This window comes from Lathyrus oleraceus, chromosome 1 (assembly GCF_024323335.1).
Source record: "Lathyrus oleraceus cultivar Zhongwan6 chromosome 1, CAAS_Psat_ZW6_1.0, whole genome shotgun sequence".
Lineage (NCBI taxonomy): Eukaryota > Viridiplantae > Streptophyta > Magnoliopsida > Fabales > Fabaceae > Lathyrus > Lathyrus oleraceus.
The window spans coordinates 411,031,615-411,052,850 of record NC_066579.1 but is presented as its reverse complement, the minus strand read 5'-3'; the positions used below and the strand labels follow the sequence as shown (position 1 = coordinate 411,052,850).

The 21,236-nt window shown below is 36.7% G+C and overlaps 1 protein-coding gene across 1 annotated transcript; it reads left to right on the top strand.

Moving 5' to 3' along the window:
• The first annotated feature begins 1,678 nt into the window (after positions 1-1,678).
• LOC127112360 (extensin-like) lies at positions 1,679-19,405 on the top strand. The gene is made up of 5 exons (XM_051046334.1): positions 1,679-1,774; positions 2,523-3,384; positions 18,405-18,494; positions 18,754-18,827; positions 19,337-19,405. The coding sequence occupies exons 1-5, from the start codon at positions 1,679-1,681 to the stop codon at positions 19,403-19,405; spliced, it is 1,191 nt and encodes a 396-aa protein (XP_050902291.1).
• The last annotated feature ends 1,831 nt before the right edge of the window (positions 19,406-21,236 follow it).

Genomic DNA, 21,236 nt, shown 5'->3' with positions numbered 1-21,236 from the left:
CCAGATATATGTTGATGACATTATTTTTGGTTCAGCTAATCCTTTTGTATGTTAAGAATTCTCTGAGCTAATGCAGGCATAATTTGAAATGAGCTTAATGCAAGAACTAAAGTTCTTTATAGGAATTCAAATCAATCAAGCTTCAGAAGCCACTTATGTTCATCAAAGTAAATACATTAAAAACATTCTAAAGAAATTCGAAATGGCGGAATGCAAGCCTGCTAAGACACCTATGCATCCAACTTGCATTCTAGAAAAAGAAGAAGTTAGCCAGAAGGTTTGTCAGAAGCTCTATCGTGGTATGATAAGCTCTCTTCTCTATTTGACTACTACTCGTCCTGATATTCTGTTTAGTGTTTGTCTATGTGCCAGATTCCAATCAGATCCTAGAGAATCTCATTTAACAGTTGTTAAAAGAATACTCAGGTATCTGAAAGGAATCCCTAACATGGGCCTGACGTATGAGAAAACATCAGAGTATAAACTTTCTTGTTACTGTGATGCAGATTACGCAGGGGACATAATGGAACGTAAAAGTACATCTGGGAACTATCAGCTCTTGGGAAAGAATCTGATATCCTGGGCCAGCAAAAGGCAATCAACCATAGCTCTATCCACTGTAGAAGCAGAATATATTTCAGCATCATTATGCACTACTCAGATGCTCTGGATGAAGAATCAACTAGAAGATCTTCAAATTTTTTAGAGTAAGATTCCTATCTTCTATGACAATAGTGTTGCCATCTGTTTAAGTAAGAATCCTATTTTGCACTCCAAAGCTAAACACATAGAAATAAAAACATCATTTCATTAGAGACTATGTTCAGAAAGGGGTAGTAACATTAAAATTTATTAATACAGACCATCAATGGGCTGATGTTTTTACCAAACCCCTTGCTGAAGATAGATTCTCCTTTATCTTAAAAAATCTAAACATTCAGAATTGTCTAGAATGAAATGTGCCTCTGAGGTTGCAAAATAAGACTCTGAAGTAAACAACTTGATTCTGTATCTGACTCTGATGCTATTACCAGTTAGAAGTCATTTGAGTTAGAAATCTCCAGGAACCAACCCTTTGGTATTCTTGAAGATTAGATAAAGCAACACGTGGTACATATTGCGTCTGACCTTGGAACTTCTAGACAACTGTCTAGCAGTAATCAAGAAACAGACTCTTGATATCTCCTCGAGCAGTGTGCGAATTTTGGGGATTAGACATCATTTATGAGTTGTAATCATTCTCCTTTATAACGTGCATACTTGGTTAACGTGCTAAACTCTCATTTATGTGTCGTTTTGCATGTGCCCTAATTGTGAATATATACTTTTCACAATCTACAATTGCACACTTTTACACTCACGAACTCACATAACCCCTTCTCTCAGTTCTCTCCTCTCTCAAAGGCTTTTCTGCAGTTCTTACCAAGTTCTTCAACTTTCACCATCATCTTTAACCTTCATGGATTCTCAGCAACAGTCAGTATACAACTTCTCTCAACAGATGAACTCAACTGAGCAAGCACCCAGTTCCAGTCAATAAAACCCTGCAACCACTGGCGTCGTCTCCACTCCTATCTACAAGGAACCTCACATTCTTGATCGTGAGCCTCACATTAATCTTGCAACACCTTTTGACAAGCTGGAAGTTCTCTGTGAAACCTTGGTGGATTTTGATAACATGAAACGCAATGGCGTTGACCTCACTGAAGAACTGAAGAAGCAAGGGTGGGAAAATTACTTTCAACTCCTCTATGGCTCGGTGTACACAAATCTGGTGAAGGAGTTCTGGCGGTTCGCAGACTGTGATAATCACTACATTCTATCCTACGTTCTGGGAGTCAAGATAGTTATCACAGAGAAATTGATTGCTTCTCTTCTGAACATGGAGAAGACTGGAGGAAGACGCATCTACAACATCAACCCTAGGGCAAAGTATCTGTCCCAGGAGATAAACCCTACCATATTCCAACAAAATGCTGAAGGCAAGCATTCCAAGAACAAGGAACTGCATCAAAACCTCCAGGTATGGATGAAGATTATCTTAGGCACCATCCATCACCGTCCGGCTTCTAACTCCTCAGACTACATCAACACAGACCAGAAGTGCATCCTCTACTGCATTCACAAGGGTCTAAAGCTCTGCCTACCTGCACTTCTATTCAAGTATCTCTGAGATTCGGTCAAAGACACCAGAAACAATATGAAGACAAGGAACTACATCCCTCTGGGGAGACTAATATCTGATGTGCTGATCGAAAGTGGCCTCGTGGACCATCTGATTCAGCTCAAACTCATGGAAGACGCTATGATTGATACTGGCAAACCTCTGAACGCTCGCAATCTGAAGAGCACGGAAATCATTGATTAAGTGAGGGCCAAACCAACACTTGACACCTCCTGGGAAGCACTTAAAGATCAGAGCCAGATTCCAAATGGACTCTACTTATTCTCCAAGATCGACCCTCTAGAGGTAGTCGCTTACTATCTAGAGGATCTGTACAAACAAGGAGTGGATATCACAGAAATCCAAGTGGACTGGCTGTCCGAGTTTCCACCAGACTTCCAGAAGAGGACGCGAGAGCCCTCTAAGAAGACCAAGCAGGCGAAGAAAGCTAAGCTGGGAGAAACATCCGGTTCAAGAACCCCCAGTGCCTCTGGTTGGACCTCCTGGTAAGTTTGTATCTCTCCCTCCCTCTGTAAAACTTAAACCCATTGCTTCTTCACTTCCTCAAACAAACCCTATATACACAACTGATGATACTCTTCCCTCAACCACCAGTTCATCTAATCAACCATCTAAAAAGTTCAACCTTGCCACTACAACTCTACCTGTTTCAGAAGCAGAAATGCTAAATGAAACCACTTCACCATCTTCATCACCATCTCCTCAATCCCCACCTTACTACGACCTTTCATCTGACACTGAACCCTCTGACCCTCACTCCCCAACTCTGGCTCAGCTCCAAGACTGTGCTCTGGCATCTCAAAAGCCATCACACCCTAACCCTGAACCTGAAGTCTCTTCCCCACCTCCGGAAAATCCAAACACAACCACTTCTGAACCTCAACCATCAACACCAACCCACCCTGAACCACAACCTTCAGAACCAATCCACTTTGAATCACAACCATCTGAACCAACACACTTTGAAATACCCCAACCCATTACCATCGTTGACCCAATAACCCCCACACTTAACCTAAGTGCCCCCACCTCACCCTCCCAAGCCTCTTCCAATGAACCAGAAACCACCCTTCTAACCCTTGAAGAAGCAATTACGGTTTTTGCAGAGTCTTCAGTTGAAAAGTTCAAGTCTTTGACCATCAACTCTGGTATTAGTGATGATCCCTCTGCTGTAAGGACTCATTGGAACAGAGTGATAAGTAAGATGACCTCTGAAGGCTTCAAGCTGAAAGGCCTCTCTGAACAAGTCCGCAATGACTTCATCAGAGACGCTGAGATCAGACTCCAAGAGCGTCTAACCAGAGAAGTTGAGGAGCGGGCAAGACAGAAAGCTGAAGAGAAAGTGTGACAAGAAGAACTTCAGAGAATCAGAGAAGCTGAAGCCAAGGCTCTTGCTGATGCTGATGATGCTGAAGCTGAGGCAAAAGCCAAAGCCGACGCTGAAGAAGCAGCGTGCCTTGCTAAAGAGTCTGCTGCCAAAGCTAGAGCTAACGAACGGACTCAGGGGGAGACCTCCAACGCTGGATTCGTCCCTCTGGTCCTGAAGACTCTCGAAGAGCTGCAAAAAGAACAATAGGTAGTTCGAGCCAGACTGGATCAACAGGACTTTGTCAATGTAAACATTCAGAACATGTTGTCCCAGCTGCTTCAGAGGATGCCTCCACCTCCAAACCCTTAGGCACCTAGGCTATCTTTGCTTGTTGCTTTCTATGCTTTGCGTATTGTTTTTCTCTGTTTTGATGTTTGTTTCTTAATTTCTTGCTTTCTGCTTTCTGGCTTATGTAAATGCTTAATTATATTAATATAAACCTTTTTGCTATGTCTTTTTGATTTTGACAAAAAGGGGGAGAACTAAAACAGCTCTGACGAAAACATATCTAATTCCTTTCAAGCACTGCAAACATTTTCTCTAAAATCAATTACTTAAGATATGCAGGAAAGTAGCTAAAAGCACCGAACCATGGAAGGTCCGGTAAGAACTTCTGAACTATCCAGATATAACTCAGGGGGAGCTCACTATAATATCTGATCTAAGAGTTTCTTTAAATGTTTCATCTTTAATCTGAAATGTTTTGTCATCATAAAAAAGGGGGAGATTCTAAGAACAAAGTTGGTTCTACAATATATCTCTAAGATTTTGATGATAACAAAGGATGAAACCAAAAATAGTACTCTAACAAATTTTTCTCTTAGTGTGCAGGACTCAGAATATTTACGTAGGATTCAGAGCATACATCAGATACAAAATTTCATCAGATATAAAGTATTAGATGATTAGATGCCACTCAGAAAGGAATACATCCAGAAGGTTCTGATTATGATCAAAGCAGATACTAGCGCTATAGTAAGAAGTTAGAAGCTCCAACAAAAGACTACTGGATTCAGACTTTGATACTTAATAAGTCTAGAGCACTGAGAAGCTCTGATGAAGTCAGACATAATCATCCTCTGAAGACAAACTCTGGTACATCAAGACTCTGATGCAGACTCACAAGTCCAGAATGCATAACCGAAAAGAATCTCATTATGGAAAGGAAGTATTTAAAGAAAGGAATAATGAGGCAGACAAAATGGTTTTAGAAAGAAAAAATAGAAGTAATGACATTAATTATTCTTCAATGACCAAGATTTTGTCATCACTTCAACGGTCCTTCACAACTACTATATAAAGGACGAATTACTTCTCTAGAGAGACACACCTGAGACACACAGAAACATCATTCATTCACTCTTTTTCACGAGATGTTTCTCTTACATGAAAAGCTTTTGCTCTCATATTTTCTGTAATACTTGCTTGTTGTTAGAAGCACTTTACATTACAATTTACTTTGGCTTAAACTATTTCCTCAAATGACTATGCGCAGTCTGAATACTTGAGAGGGCTCAGAGATTATTCTCTTAGACGATTGGTTGTGTAATCTTTCAAGATTAGTGGATTAAGTCCTTTTTGAAGGCGAAATCACCTTGGCCGGGTGGACTGGAGTAGCTTTGAATTTCAAGCGAACCAATATAAAATTCTGTGTGTTTTGATTTCACAAAAAGTCAATTATTTCCAAAACAATTCAAACCCTCCTTTCTTGTTTTTCTCAACCTTCAGACTATACTATACATCACACTTGTCACTGAATTTATGAACGAAGGACATTACACAGTATCACTCCTTTCACCATCCAACAGTGAATAGCCACTCTATTTGGTTTCCCCATTTTGCTCTCAAACGGTCCTCTTCTTATGCTAAATAAGTGGGGCTTGGAGACTTGAAGAAATATACACATATAAAAGAATACTGAAGTGCTGCAAAACTTGACAAAGTTTATTTGTGAAAAACTATCATTTTTCTATACAATTTTTCTTTAAGTATTTGTTTATCATTTGTGTAAAATCTGTTTGTGTAGAAGTAACTTGTAACATACAAAATATTATTCAAACTGTTTGCTTGATTCCTTAAGGAGACTAGGGTATAGTCAAATTCTTAAGAAGACAAAGAAAATTATGCTTTGTGGGTCCTTAAGGAGACTAGGGTATAGTCAGATTCTTAAGAAGACAAAGAAAATTATTCTGTATGATTCCTTAAGGATACTAGGGTATAGTTGGATCCTTGAGAATACAAAGAAGGTTATTATTTGTGATTATTATAATTAGTTGATTATAGTAGATTAATTCCTTGTGTGTAAGGAAAAACCACCTTGGCGGGTGGACTGGAGTAGCTTTGAGTTTCAAGAAAACCATGATAAAATACTTGTGTTTTTATCTCTTTGTTATTAACATTTAAATGGTGTTGTCATACCCTAAATTTTCCCCATCTAAAGTCATTCATTTGTAAACATTCATTCATCTGCATCTCATTGTCTGAATTAATGGTCATCTCTGGTCATGAGGATTTCATGTTTCATACATAATTTAGGGTTAATAGTCAATTTGCTTGATTTATTTATTTTGATCAATCTTGCATTTTTCTATTCATCACATATCCATAATCAACATTGGGTGGTGATTTTCATTTAACCTTTGTCAAACTAGTTATTTAAGGTTTATTGTGAACTTTCATTAGGTGCTTGATAACATGAGTAATTAGAAATTTTGTTGTGTTTGTTTTTAAATTTAGCCTTGATTTCTTACAGTTATGTCTTTGCATTGATTTTCCAAATAGGCTAGAATGTTTTCTTTGATTTTGTCTTACCTTGGTGATTTATAAGTTTAGATTTTCTTGTTCTGATTGTATTGATGGAAGTAGTAATAATCATGATTTTTGTTTTCAAATTCAATTAGAATAAAATATAATCATGAAAATTTTGTTTTTGGATCTACTAATTTGAATTAGGAAAAGTTTTTTTGGGTCACTTAAGAAGAAATCCGATATCGTATCTTTATAAAAAAAGGGTCACTCGATTTTACATTAATCTTTTTATTCACAAAAAATAATTAATAATAATTTCAAAATAATATAACTATATTGAGTTTTTTACATTATAATAAATAAACAAATTATATTTTTACATTAAATCCAACAAAAGTACGAAAAAAAAGGGCATTCGAGGTGGGGGGGACCCTCTTTGCTGTCTCATGCAGGAAACAAGACTCTCTCTTATACCATAGCAGCATCCTTGATCCTTTGAGCAGATGTTTGCCTAGGTTCAAAAGCAACAATATAGTTAGCATATAAATAGATATAGGTCAAAAGAGTCAGTTAAAAAGTAACATTACAGACTATCACTAGTTAGGGAAACACATCAAACTTGTTTAGGATAGCGTAAACCTCAAAGGTTGAATAAAAAATCATCTTATTATAATATATCACCCAAGAACCTTAATTTGATGTCATGAAGTCAATATAAATACAACATATGAAGGGGGAAAAAGCAGAGAAAAAAATTCAAAAAACCATTTAAGACAGAGGTTTGTATTCGGATTAAGCATAAAAAATTGAGAGGGGTTGGTGTTGAAAACTTTGGGTTTTGGGGTGGAGAGCCGACGTAGAAGACAACAACGCCATTGTCGGTCTCTCTTCTTCGACGAGGTTGACTAAAGAATATGAAGGTTCAACGAGAGAGATAGAGAAATAAGTTTTCAAATAAATCCTCTTTCACGTTTCATCTTGATTTTAGTTCCCCCCTCTCTTCGTTCACCGTTCCAGGTGTATACCTGGCCCCATGTGGCTAACCCTTGTGTCGTCACGTCGGGTCCATTTACCAGATAAATAGTAGATCGTGTGTGACCTTCCCCATGATAAGTCCCTACATGCACGTTCCCTGCATCCTTTGTTCATTTTGATGGATCGATCTGAGGGATGGGATCAAGTCAACATAGTTGACTCTCCCCCCTCCTTTGATTATTGACCAGCGAAATAGGCCTTCTTTTGGTGGACCTGAACTAATTTCATTTTTGACACCCCTTTTTCATGTGTTGGTGTTCTAATTTTGGGGCTTTGGACCTTTCTTTTTTAATTTTGTCAGTAACTTGTTTATTTCTTTTTACTTTAACATTAATACTAACTAATGAATAAAAGATAATTGTACTACAATACAATCCTAAAATTTTTATTTTATGTTTATTTATTTATTTGTTTTATTATTTATTTAATTATTTATTCAATTAAGTAAATATTTTATTAAGATTAAATAGATGAATAATTAGTCATTTCTTTTAAAAAAAATGTTCTTTTTATCTTTTGATTTTCTTTTATTTAATTGTTATCCTTTTATTTATTTAATGTAAAATCAATTGAATAACTATCTAATGATGTTGATTAACTAATAGAATAAAATATTTATGATTAATTTCTTAAATCTTGGTCCTACCCCAAGTTTTACCTTTTAATCCGATTAATTTGTTTCTTATCCTGATTCAAACGCTTTATCATTTAAATGCTTTATCCTTTAAGTTAAAATATTAAAACCTTTTTCAAATAACTCGAAAGAAGAGGACCATTGGAATCTAGCATTCTGGTGGGAACCCTCGAGTGATCGGTCTAGAGCCTCGCGTTTTGGATTAACCGCTCATTCTTTTCTTTTGTCCCTAAAACACTTTCAATAACTTGGACAAAATAAGGGCCATTGGGATCAAGCATTCTGGAGCAACTCTTTGAAAAAATGATTCTTATCAAGCGTTTGTTGTCCATCAAACAATTTTATCAATTAATTTGAATGAAAAAAGGACCATTGGAATCTAGCATTCTGGTGGAACCCCGAATGATTGTGTAAGACCCTAATTTTGACCCTAAGATCCCTCATGCAATTTCATCATTATGCATTAGCATTGAGATCACACCTTAGCATCCTCCTTACCCCTCCTTCATTGGGTTTGTTTTGGGAGATATCACCAAGTACTTTGTGATTGTATCATACTTGTATATTATCATTTTACTAACCAAAATACCAAAAATATGTCTTTGCAATTGCCTAACTCTTTTGTAGGTAGGGCATGATCTCCATTGATCTATCAAGTTCATATCTAGGGTTTGAGACCCTCATGAACAAAGCACAACCAAGAATTGATTCAAGAATGGTTACGAACATCATATATGAGTCCCAATGTTCTCTACATGTTATATTGATCAAGTTTTCTTCAAGAGTTTAAGGGTGATTTGCCTTGGAAACCCTAGTTTGACTGGGTATCTTGAGTAACTTCTCCAATAAGCAATCTCAACAATTGATTAAATTTCTCAAGGGACACTTCAAATTTCATCATCTTATGCATATATGATCTACCATGAGCCAATAAAGTCAAGAAAATTGGAAGTTAGCAAGTTGGTTGATGGTGGTTGGCCAGAGGAATTCATCTAATCAAAACCGGGTCTCCCTAGACCCTATCTCCTACAATTTTCACCATATGAAAATTATTCCAAGCGAAAACTTACTCTAAATGACATTCCAAACAACTTTCATGTTGAGACCTAGAGCTAGTTTTGCTTCGAAAATCATTTTCTATGTTGAAACATTATAGGTCATTTTGTCTAAACCCTAATTTGAAAGTCAACTTCCCAAGGCCATAACTTGCTCAATTTTTATGATATGAAAGCTTTCCAAGCTGCACAATCAAATTCAATGTGTCTACTTTAACTTTTATGTTTGGAGTGGGAGCTAATTCAACTTTTTTGAGCATGTTATATGAGGTTACATTATAGGTCACTTTTGACCTATACCATTGATCAAGTGATTTTTCCAAACTTCAAAAATGCATAACTCTATCATTTCAAATCCAAATGACATGAAATTGGTTACCATTTTTGAGGTCTCTCATAGAACTACAACTTTGATGAAGACACGTTTCTCATTTGAAGCTCATATAAAAAGTTAAGCAAGGTGGAATATTGAGACATATGGCTTGACACTTAGAAATTTTTTGATATGTCAAATATTTCCAAACTTCCACCTCAAATTTATTCAAGTTACAAACTCCAAATGGAAAAGTGTTGAACATGAAAGTTATTCCTCTTGATCTCACCTTTCCAAAGAGCTCAAATTCATTCATTTTGGACAAGGAATGAATAGGCTGCGCATGGCATGAACATGGTGTCATCACTTGGCAAGGATCAAACTTCAAATCAAAATGTACACTTGCCTTGCAATTCAAGCTGAATTCAGACTATCTCACACTCATTTGTGGACTTATGGCAATGATTTTATGGGCCTATGCGCGCCCATGCATCATCAATGATCAAGTTTGGAAAGTGAATTCAAGTGTGCAAAAAGCAATGGATTCAGATATAAATAGAGCCTCATATGCTCAGCATTTCACACACATCCGTGCCAGCTTTGATCCCCCATCTCTTACCCTCACATCGTAAAGGATAAACCTGAGAAATTCACTTGAATTTGAGTTTGAATTTCCACTGTTTGGAAATTCAAATCTCCAGGAATCCAAAGCCTTTTGAGCATTCAATCCTTCTTCTGCAAGCATTTGGAGTGAGATCAAGCACGAGCAAAAGCAAGATCAGTTGAATCCAGACCTCCATTGAAGGCATTTTCCAGAAATTTTGATCTCTTCGATTCTCTCTAATTCTTGCTCAATTCTATTGATTCTTTGGTTTTCTGAAGTCTTACCAATGTAGGTAAGAAGATTGAGTTGCTTAGAGGCCAAATCGAAGCAACTCAGTTCATGTACCTCAAATTTCAACTCCATGTATCTCTCAATATACTTGGAGTTAGAGTGAATTGAGTCCAGATTCAAACTTAGTGCCATTTTTACTTTGAAATCATATCCTTGTTTTTAATTTTGGTGATGGTTGAAGGTGGACCAGTCCGGTGAGGTCCACCGGAGAAGAAGACCGGAGCTACAGCTCCGGCCATGCGCTGGCATGTCGCACAACCACATGATCCTCTTGATTTATTTTAATCTGGAGTGTGCATTTGAATTACCAATGTTATGGCGCGCTGACTAATGTCCATCGTGGATAGCGCATTTTTCATCACTTGATCTGCCACCTCAATTAATGAGGGAGATCAAGTGGTCCACGTTTTTTCTGATATTTTAATTTTCATTTTTATTGCACTATTTTCAATAATTCATATTAAATTCAATATTGATCAAAAAAATATGGGACTTTCACAAAAAAAAAATCAAATATTTTCCTCTTTCATATTATGAATTAAAATTATTTTTTGGATCATTATTAATATTTTTCATGAATTAATTGATTTTGCATTTGTTTTTAATTGTTTATATCAACAGCATTTCGAAAATAGCAAGTCCTAAGTGTGAAGCATTAATGGTTCCCCCGAGCAGTTAACCCTTCAGTTATTCCCCATCCAAGTTGGTTAATTCGTTCCCCAACGGAGTTTGTGTATTCCTCAGCAGGATTGATGTTGGTTTTAATCTCCAGCAGAGTAAGATTGGTTTCCTCAGTAGATTGCGTTGGTTTCTCCACCATTCGCCATCCAGCCTGATCCCCAGTCAGAGTTTCCTCCTGGTTTCTGAGCAGCTATTTGCATTTATCCTCTGTACGATTGTACCCCATTTGATATGGTGTTGACCTAGAATTTCCTGCAGATTTGATAACGTTTCCTTTCCTCATCAAATTTCCTCTTTCCCCAACTAGGGTTGAGCCTTTGGGATATTGATCTCTTTGCTCCGGCAGTTGTTTCCCTCTTTTGTGGATTGACCGAGGATTGTATGATGATTCAAATTTTTGTGATACCTTTGTATCCTTTACGATCGTTTTGTCAGCATAATCATCATATATACATATACATATACATATACATATACATATACATATACGTATACACTCATATAATTTCATAATTGCATAATTATATCATCATATTGGTTGATTTATTGCTTGAGACTCTTATTCTCTGTTATGGCGGTACTTTATCCCCATACAAATCTGGCGTCTGTCCTCTTTCAATTGTAGAGTGTCGGCCCCTTAAGCAGAAAGACTTTAACCTTTCTCCTTTCCCCACTGAGTTATTTCCTCGTGGAAGATTTTTGTTTTAGTTTCCTCCCTAGTGGATTATCTGGATAGAATCACTCCCCTTGAATTATATCCTCATTGGGTTGAGTCTTGATTGATCGTTTCTTTCTAGTTCTTACCTAGATAGATACTTTGGGTCCCCTAACAGTTTATTACCCAGTAACTGGTAATATTTTTCTTAGTTTGCAGTTTGTTACTTCTTGCCCAGTACCCGGCAAAGGTACCCCTGTTTTCCCTATCAGTAGAGTCCCCAGTGGATTCATTCTTTTCCCAAAATAATATCCTTGATATGTTCATCCTAACCCATGACGGATATTTTCTTCCCTTGCCTGAGTTTATCCTTGATATGTTCATCCTAACCGATGACGGATACTCTCATCCTTGGTATTCTATCCAGTAAAAAGGTAGTTATAATCCCTATTTTGTTCCCCAGAGAGCTAATCCTTGATATGTTCATCCTAACCGATGACAGGTTTCCTTCTCTTTGCAGTCTTCTACCCAGTAACCGATAGTTGTAAATCTTTCTTTTCTTTCCCCTTTGCAGAGTGAATCCTTGATATGTTCATCCTAATCGGTGACGGATTTTCTCTTTGTGGTATTCTATCCAGTAACTGATAGATGTAATTCCTATTTTTCTCCTCAACAGAGTCTATCCTTGATATGTTCATCCTAACCGGTGACGAATTTTCTCTTTGATGGTATTCTATCCAGCATTCGATAGATGTAATTCCTACTTTTGCTTAGTTGGTTTATCCTTGATATGTTCATCTTAACCGGCGACGGATATCCTACATGACATCCCAAGAAAGTATATCCTTGATATGTTCATCTTAATCGACGACAAATTTTTCTTCCCTTCTAAGTCTATCCTTGATATGTTCACCCTAACCGGTGACGGGTATTCTCATCTTTGGTCTTCTGCCCAGTAACTGATAGTTGTAAATCCTATTTTCTGTAGTTTTCCCTAACAAGGCTATTCTTACCCAGTAATCGGTAATGAATACTCCCTCCTGGTGGTTCTCAGCAAGTCATCCTTGATATGTTCATCCTAACCGATGACGGATGTCCTCTCTGTCAGATCTCTATTATCTCCTTACCCAGTAACAGGTAGTGGATAATAGATTTCTGCTCCTCCTGTGTTGAAGTTTATTTCTTCCCCAGTTGAGTTGAGTGTGTATTTCTTTAGTGAAATTGTTTTTCCTGCATGATCCAAGTACTTCAGCTTTACCCTGAGTTACTCGTATCCCCTGCAGATGTTTTGTTTCCCTGGTTGAGTCTTTCCATTTTTTATGGAATCTCTCTAGTCCCCCAATAATTTTAAGTCGTAGCCTGGCCTACGCATAATCCTTTTTACCCCCTCAGAGTCTCTGCCTCCCCAGTGAGTTTTTTCTTATGGAATGCATTATGCTCTTGCGGATATTCGGTCTCTCTGATTTCTTTTCCTTTGTGGCAACATTTCCCCCACAGAGAATTCACTTTTACATTCATATGCATCATGAGGTCTCTTAGGGACGAAAATTTGTTTCTATGTTGTTATTTAAGCCCATTCTACCGAGTCAATATGAAGAATTTAGCCTTCACCTCCTCAGTTAGAATGTCCTTAAATAGGGTCAGCTGTAAGACCCCAATTTTGACCCTAAGATCCCTCATGCAATTTCATCATATGCATTAACATTGGGATCATACCTTGGCACTCTCCTTACCCCTCTTTCATTGGGTTTATTTTGGGAGAGATTACCAAGCACCATGTGACTGTATCATATTTGTATATTATCATTTTTAATAATCAAAATACCAAAAATATGTCTTTGTATTTGTCTAACCCCTTTGTAGGTAGGGCATGATCCCCATTGATATATCAAGTTCACATCTAGGGTTTAAGACCCTCATGGCTAAAAGTACAATCAAGGATTGATCCACAATGTCTCAAAGCATCATATATGAGTCCCAATGATCTCTACATGTTATATTGATCAAGTACTCTTCAAGAGTTTGGAGGTGATTTGCCTTGGAAACCCTAGTTTGACTGGGTATCTTAAGTAACTTCTCCAACAAGCTATCTCACCAATTGATCAAACTTCTCAAGGGACACTTCAAAATTCATCATATTATGCATATATTATCTACCATGATCCAAGAAAGTCCAAAGAATTGAAGGCTAGCAAGTTGGTTGATGGTGGTTGGCCAGATGAATTCATCTAATCAAAACTGGGTCTCCCTAGACCCTATCTCCTACAATTTTCACCATATGAAAATTATTTCAAGAGAAAACTTACTCTAATTACATTACAAACAACTTTCATGTTGATACCTAGATCTAGTTTTGCTTGGAAATCATTTTCTATGTTGAAACATTATAGGTCATTTTGTCTAAACCCTAATTTGAAAGTCAACTTCCAAAGGCCATAACTTGCTCAATTTTTATGATATTAAAGATTTCTAAGTTTCACAATACAATTCATGGTGTCTACTTGAACTTTTATATTTGGAGTGGGATCTAATTCAACTTTTTTGAGCATGTGATATGAGGCTACATTATAGGTCACTTTTGACTTATACCACTGATCAAGTGATTTTTCCAAACTTCGAAAATGCACAACTCTATCATTTAAAATCCAAATGATATGAAATTGGTGACCATTTTTAAGGTCTTTGATAGAGATACAACTTTGATGAAGACACTTTTCTCATTTGGAGATCACATAACAAGTTAAGTAAGGTGGAATATTGAGATATATGATTTAACACTTAGAAAAAATTTCAACATGTTGAAATTTCCAAACTTCCACCTCAAAATTAACCATGATACAAGTTCCAATTGGAAACGTGTCCAACATAAAATTTGTTCCCCTTGATCTAAGATTTCCAAAGAACCCTATTTTGTGCATTTTGGATGAGGTTTGCTAGGGTTGAGCATGGTCTTAACAGATTTGCATCATTGGAGAAAATCAAATGTCAAAAACTCCATTTCACTTTGCCTTGCCATTCAAGCATGATTTGAACTTTAGTACAATTGCAATTGGATCATAATGGATTGCTTCATGGGCCTATACATGCCCATGCAAGCTTGTGCATCACCCTTGCCATTTTTAGCAATTTTTCAAGTGTGCAATTATCAATCCCAAATGCTATAAATACAAGGCCTCTGAGCTCATTTCAAACACACCTTGCGCACCAGCTTTTCACCCCAATTGAAACCCTCACAATTCAAAGGAAAACCTGAGAATTTTCAACTTGAAAATTGAGTTTGAATCTCACTGTTTAGAGATTCAAAAACTCCAGGATCCAAAGCTTTGTACCATTGCCAAACCACTCCCACAAGCTCCTCGAGTGTGATTAAGTTAAGTTTGAAGCAAGCAAGATCCATTTCTGCACAGCATTGGAGGTAATTTTCAAAAATCTTCTTATCTTCGATTCTCACTCAATTCTCATCAATTCTCTTAGATCTTTGGTTGTCTGAAGTCCTACCAATATAGGCAAGAAGATTGAGTTGCTTTAAGGTCAAATCGAAGCAACTCAATTGACACACCTCAAAATTCAACTCCTCATATCGTTCTATATATTTGGAGTTAGTTGAAATTGAGGTCAAATTCGTGCTCTACGCCATTTTTTCTTTCAGATCATGTCCTCTTTTTTCATTTTAGTGTTGGTGATGAGTGAACCAGTCCGGTGGACCTTGCCTGAGAAGGTGACCGGAGGTCCAACGCCGGTGGTGTGCTGGATAGATTCTGAGCCATTGATCTCATTTGAAATGTTTTAATCTTGAGCGCCCAAAGTAGTTACCACGCGTGTGGAACAGTTGACCGGGTGTATGGTGGAATACGCGTTCATGTCCACTTGATCTGCCACCTCAATTTATGAGGGAGATCAAGTGGTCCACGTTTTTTTGATTTTTGATTTTCATTTTATTTCATTTGACTTTCATTAATTCATATTAATTTTAATATTGATCCAAAAAATATGAGAGTTTCACCAAAAAAATTTAAATAAATTCTTCTTTCATATTTTGAATTAAAATTATTTTTTGGATCATTATTAATATTTTTCATGATTTAATTGATTTTTTGAATATTTTTAATTGTTTAAAAATACTTTTAAGTTTCCAAAAATTCTGAAATTTTTTCTCTAAGGTCCTTTGACCTTGTTTGACCTATGATAAATCTCATGGCCATTTCTTTGGTGTTTTGATGAGATTTTAGGAATTCGACAAACCATATTTAATTTAATGCATTATTTTTAGTATTTTTAAATTGAATAAATGCCAAATAATTGTGTTGAGCTATCTTGATGATTTGTATAAGTTTGACTTGTGTTGTCGGGCCTTGGTCAAAGTTGATTTGACTTTGATAGGTTAAGATCATTGGATTTAGGGGATTGATGGAATGTACGTTCCATCTCCCAAAATGAATGAATGGTCTTAATTTGGTAAAAGTCCTCCTTTGACCAATTTGAGTTTTGATCTATTCCCCTCCCTCTTCATCTAACTCCCCTTCTTTATGCATCCATTTCATTTGGCCTATGATATCTCAAGGTCATAAGGCTAGTTGATTGAAAAATCAACATAAGTATGGATGAGATTAAGCCACCTCTTTTGCATATTCTTTTGTGTATGGTATATTTCATGAGCATAGTCCATTATACTATGTCTCTAACATGCATTAACACAAAAATTCTATTGCCCGACCTCAAATAGTTGTGACTTCTACATAAGTCCAATTACGATTGCTTAACATAACACTAAATTTTTGACACAGAAAAGGCATAGCATTCTAGTTAGTGAGATTGTAAGTCTCCCCTCTTTTATGGTATTGTGTGGAAACTTGGCCTTTTTTCCTTCCTTTGGAAGATGTCTTGGTTCAAGGATCCATGCTTGTGATAAGTGGGTTGAGTGTTCTCCAAAGAATGACTTAAAATGAAAAGCAAAAATAAAAACAATACTAACTTCTAATTCATTAACAACTAACATTTAATTTCAAGCCATTTACTTTTAATGCACTTTAATTTTTAAGCTCTATTCATTTTTCATTATTCATACCATTATAACTGTTTATATTAATGCCTTTTAACTTTGTCCACTTGGAGCATATTGTGTGATATATCTTGTGTATATTTTGTTTGTTTGTGTGGTCTTTGACCATTTAATGTACATAATAAGAAACAAAAACCCTAAAAAACTATTGTGTGGACTGTTGGTTTGATCTTGGGCAATTGGACTTAGAATCTAGGCAACATCCCTATGAAAAAGTACTTGGACAATGCTAACTTTCATGTAACCAAGTGCTTGCAATTTGAAACTTCATCTGATACATCATTGAAGATCCATATGAGTTCCTCTGTAACATGATTAGGGTGAAGATGTTATTTTGAACCTGTGACCTGTGGAATTCATCTGTTACATGGGCAAATTTGAAGAAGATCATGAAGCGGCTAAAGCTTGGATGTGGCTATCTTTATTTGATGCCTTGCCCTTCAAGTTAATATTGTATGCATTGTTTGTTGCTTGATTCTAATATCAAAGGGAATTTGGGGTTTCTATATGACATTCTTGTCTATTGGATTGCAGCCCATTGGTCATATCTTTTCAACTCTTAAACTTTTAAATTTATGCTTAGGATTAGTCTCTTCATCTCCTCCCCATCTCTTTAATTTCAAAATCTCTCCCTCCTTTTAAAAAAACTTCTTTGCTTGTGCTTGTCTTTTTTAACTTAGACCCTTTGCAAATTAGAAACTTTGGCCTTATGCCATTGCATTTTCAAACTTCTTTTCTTAAATCAAACTTGTAAATAAACATAACTATACTTGACATAAAAATTTAAAAATTCAAAAAGAACTAACTCATTCAAACCATTTTCTAGGCCCTCGTGCCTTTCAAACTTAATTTTTGATTAAAAGCAATGCATCCACTTTGAAATTTGTATCACGAACTACGAGGTTTTGATCCCTCATTTTTATGTTGGTACGTAGGCACAAGTCCGAAGGTCTTGTCAAACACAAAAGTATAATTAATGAATTCTTTTCTCATCCCCCCATTCTATTTGTTTGTAAAAATCACTTTATACAAAATACATATGCACACAAGAAAGAGCTCCCTAGGAGTACCTAGGACACTTTGGGTGCTAACACCTTCCCTTTGTGTAACCAACCCCCTTACTTGTAATCTCTGGCATTTTATTAGTTTTGATTTGAAAACTTCTTATTTGTGGGTTTTGTTCGTACTTTTCCCTTTTCCCTTGGAAACAATAAAAGTGCGGTGGCGACTCTTGTTATTTGATGTCTTGCTTATCCATAGCTTGATGATCATGAATTTACCGCTACATACTTACAATCTTGTAAACAATTGTGGTAGTGAATACAGGTGTTGGAAACTCTAATAGTGACTGCACTTGGTCCTTGGTCAAGGTTTGGCTTATGTTTTAGTGAGATGAACAGTATTGGCGTGTTGCCGGTTCTCATGAGGGTAAACATAGTAACTTGTTCTTTTAATGTTTTATGTTGCATCTTGTAATGACTTTGAACTTTGTCTTGTTTTGTACGTAGAGTCTAAGGTTTTGCATCACGATTGCAACTTGTTAGGCCTTCTACAGTAGGTAATCTCAAGGCCATGTATACATCCCCATTTCACATTTATGCATTGCTTCTAATTCCATGACAATGTGCATTCTACAGCAGGTACCGCTGACTTTACCAATGTAGCCTATGTCACGCTAATTCGACACGGATGTGACAACTTTATAGCCTTATTTTTTCAATGTGTTGGTCAACATTTTCCCTCTCTATTCATGTTCTGATCCACTTCTTTTGTAGAGGAGTTTACAAGTCGGTACCTTGTATATCCATGGCTCACCTTGCAACATGATGCCTCAGATGCCTTGTCATTGTTCGGCGATGGTTCAAGTAAGTCAACTTGTAAGAATTCATGGTTGCTTTACATATTTGTACTCATTGCCTTGAATCCTGATTTGTGGCTCAGTTTGGCATGTCTGTGAGGTGCATGTTTTTGCTGCTTCCGCAGCAGCTGGTGCATAGCATTGCAGTTTTGGTCATATCTTTGTTCGTGGCGTTGGAGCTTGAAGGACCATGTGAAAATTTGGTTGAGACTTTGGTTTGATTAGTGTTTGGTTAAACGTTTATGTTTTGCTAAAACTTAATGCAGGTTTGATGCTTGTTTCGCTGAAGATTGTTGTTCTCGTTGTAGATGCAAGTGAGGCATCGCGGGTTATTGTGCAGGTCCGCTGGCTGACTTTGTATTGTGCTTGACATGGTCCATTTTATATCGTCATTCATATTTGAGGAAAAGAAGCTCCATATATGGTGAGTTATTATTGTTGTGGTTAATGGCTTTTCATGGTGAATGACGGGGGTGTTTAATGATGCTTTTGGTTCGTTTTAGCTCACAGTCCAAGCTCACCATGCCCTTCCTTGTTGAGTGACCTCAAATTTCCTTTCCCTTCTATGGTCACGATTTGGATTGGTAAGTTGAAATTGGTGTAGGCGGTTGGGATATTGATGACGACATGTATGAACTTTCTAATTATGTGTACTTCTATATGCTTGAAACTGTTTGGAACACTTGAAGAAATTATGAACATGCTCATTGTGGGCAAACATCCCTTGGCGTGAAATTTGCAGAATTTTAATGAATTCGCCTTAACACTTGGTTTATCTTTGGCAACAGGGCTATTATTTCGAGTTGATACACAGCTGCTGCCGGTTTTGTCGTTGTTGGTGCATTGCAGGGTACTGGTGCAGATTCGCGCACTGATGCGAATTGGTTGATCCCCTATTGTTCTGTTGGAAGTGTTTGATTGTTGGTTCACACTCCAAGGCCTGGCGGCGCGATCTTCCTGCCTTGGCCCACTAGCAGGAATTTAATTCATTATGCTCTTATTTTGCTGCATCCTTCCTAGTATCGAATCGAAGACTCTTCAAGGATACTAGAGCAGTGTCTCTAAAAATGAATGAGACTCTTCATATTGATGAAGCAGCATCTCAAACAACAAAATGAGATTCTCTGTATCGAATCGAAGTAGCTTCTTATATGATGGAATTAAGATATTCCGAACAAGGGAATGATACCTTAATTGAATCTAAGACTCTCCGAGGATACTAGAGTAGTATCTCTAAAAATGAATGAGACTTTTCATATTGATGAAGCAGCATCTCAAACAGCAAAATGAGATTCTCTATATCATATCGAAGCAACATCTTATATGATGGAATTAAGATATTCCGAATAAGGGGATGATACCTTAATTGAATCTAAGACTCTTCAAGGATATTAGACCAGTATCTCGAAAAATTGAATGAGACTCTTCATATTGATGAAGCAACATCTCAAACGGAAAAATGAGATTCTCTGTATCATATTGAAGCAGTATCTTATATGATGGAATTAAGATATTCCAAATAAGAGGATGATACCTTAATTGAATCTAAGACTCTCCAAGGATACTAGAGCAATATCTCTCGAAATTGAATGAGACTCTACATATTGATGAAGCAACATCTCAAATGACAAAATGAGATTCTCTATAACATATCGAAGTAGCATCTTATATGATGGAATTAAGATATTCTGAACAAGGGAATGATACCTTAATTGAATCTAAGACTCTCCGAGGATACTAGAGCAGTATCTTTTGAAATTGAATGAGACTCTTCATATTGATGAAGCAACATCTCAAACGGCAAAATGAGATTCTCTGTATCAATTAAAGCAACATCTTATACGATAGAATTAAGATATTCCAAACAAGGGAATGATACCTTAATTGAATCTAAGACTCTTCAAGGATACTAGAGCAGTATCTCTAAAAATTGAATGAGACTCTTCATATTGACGAAGCAACATCTCAAACGGAAAAATAAGATTCTCTGTATCAATCGAAGCAGCATCTTACACGATAGAATTAAGATATCCCAAACAAGGGAATGATACCTTAATTGAATCTAAGACTCTTCGAGGATACTAGAGCAGTATCTCTAAAACAAATGAGACTCTTCATATTGATGGAGCAGCATCTCAAATGCTCATCTGTTGGGGGAAATATTTTAGAAGAGACTCCTTTTGGAGGAAAAGCTTATAAGAGACCTTTTAGGGTAACCTCAGTTTGGGGAGCAACGATAGCAAAGATGTTGGGGAGTATCGTTATTAACCATGAAGTTGAAGAATGATTGGCTGGGAAATAATTCCCCAAGCGCATGCAAGGTAGAAATTCCATTGAATTAATGTGAGGACAACCCAGGACGCGTATGATTGATCCTGGACCATATAGCGATAAATTCATGACCATCAAGCTATGGATAAGCTAGATATCAAATAACAAGAGTCGCCGCCGCGCTTTTATTATTTTCAAGGAAAAGGGAAAAAGTACGAACAAAACCCAAAAGTAAGAAGTTTTCAAATCAAAACTAATAAAATGTCAGAGATTACAGGTAAGGGGATTAGTTACACAGAGAGAAGGTGTTAGCACCCAAAGTATCTTAGGTACTCCTACGGAGCCCTTTTTGTGTGCATATGTATTTGGTACAAAAATGATGTTTACAAACAAATAGAATGGGGGGATGAGAAAAGAATTCATTAATTATATGTTATTTTTGCTTGACAAGTCCTTCGGACTTATGCCTACGTACCAA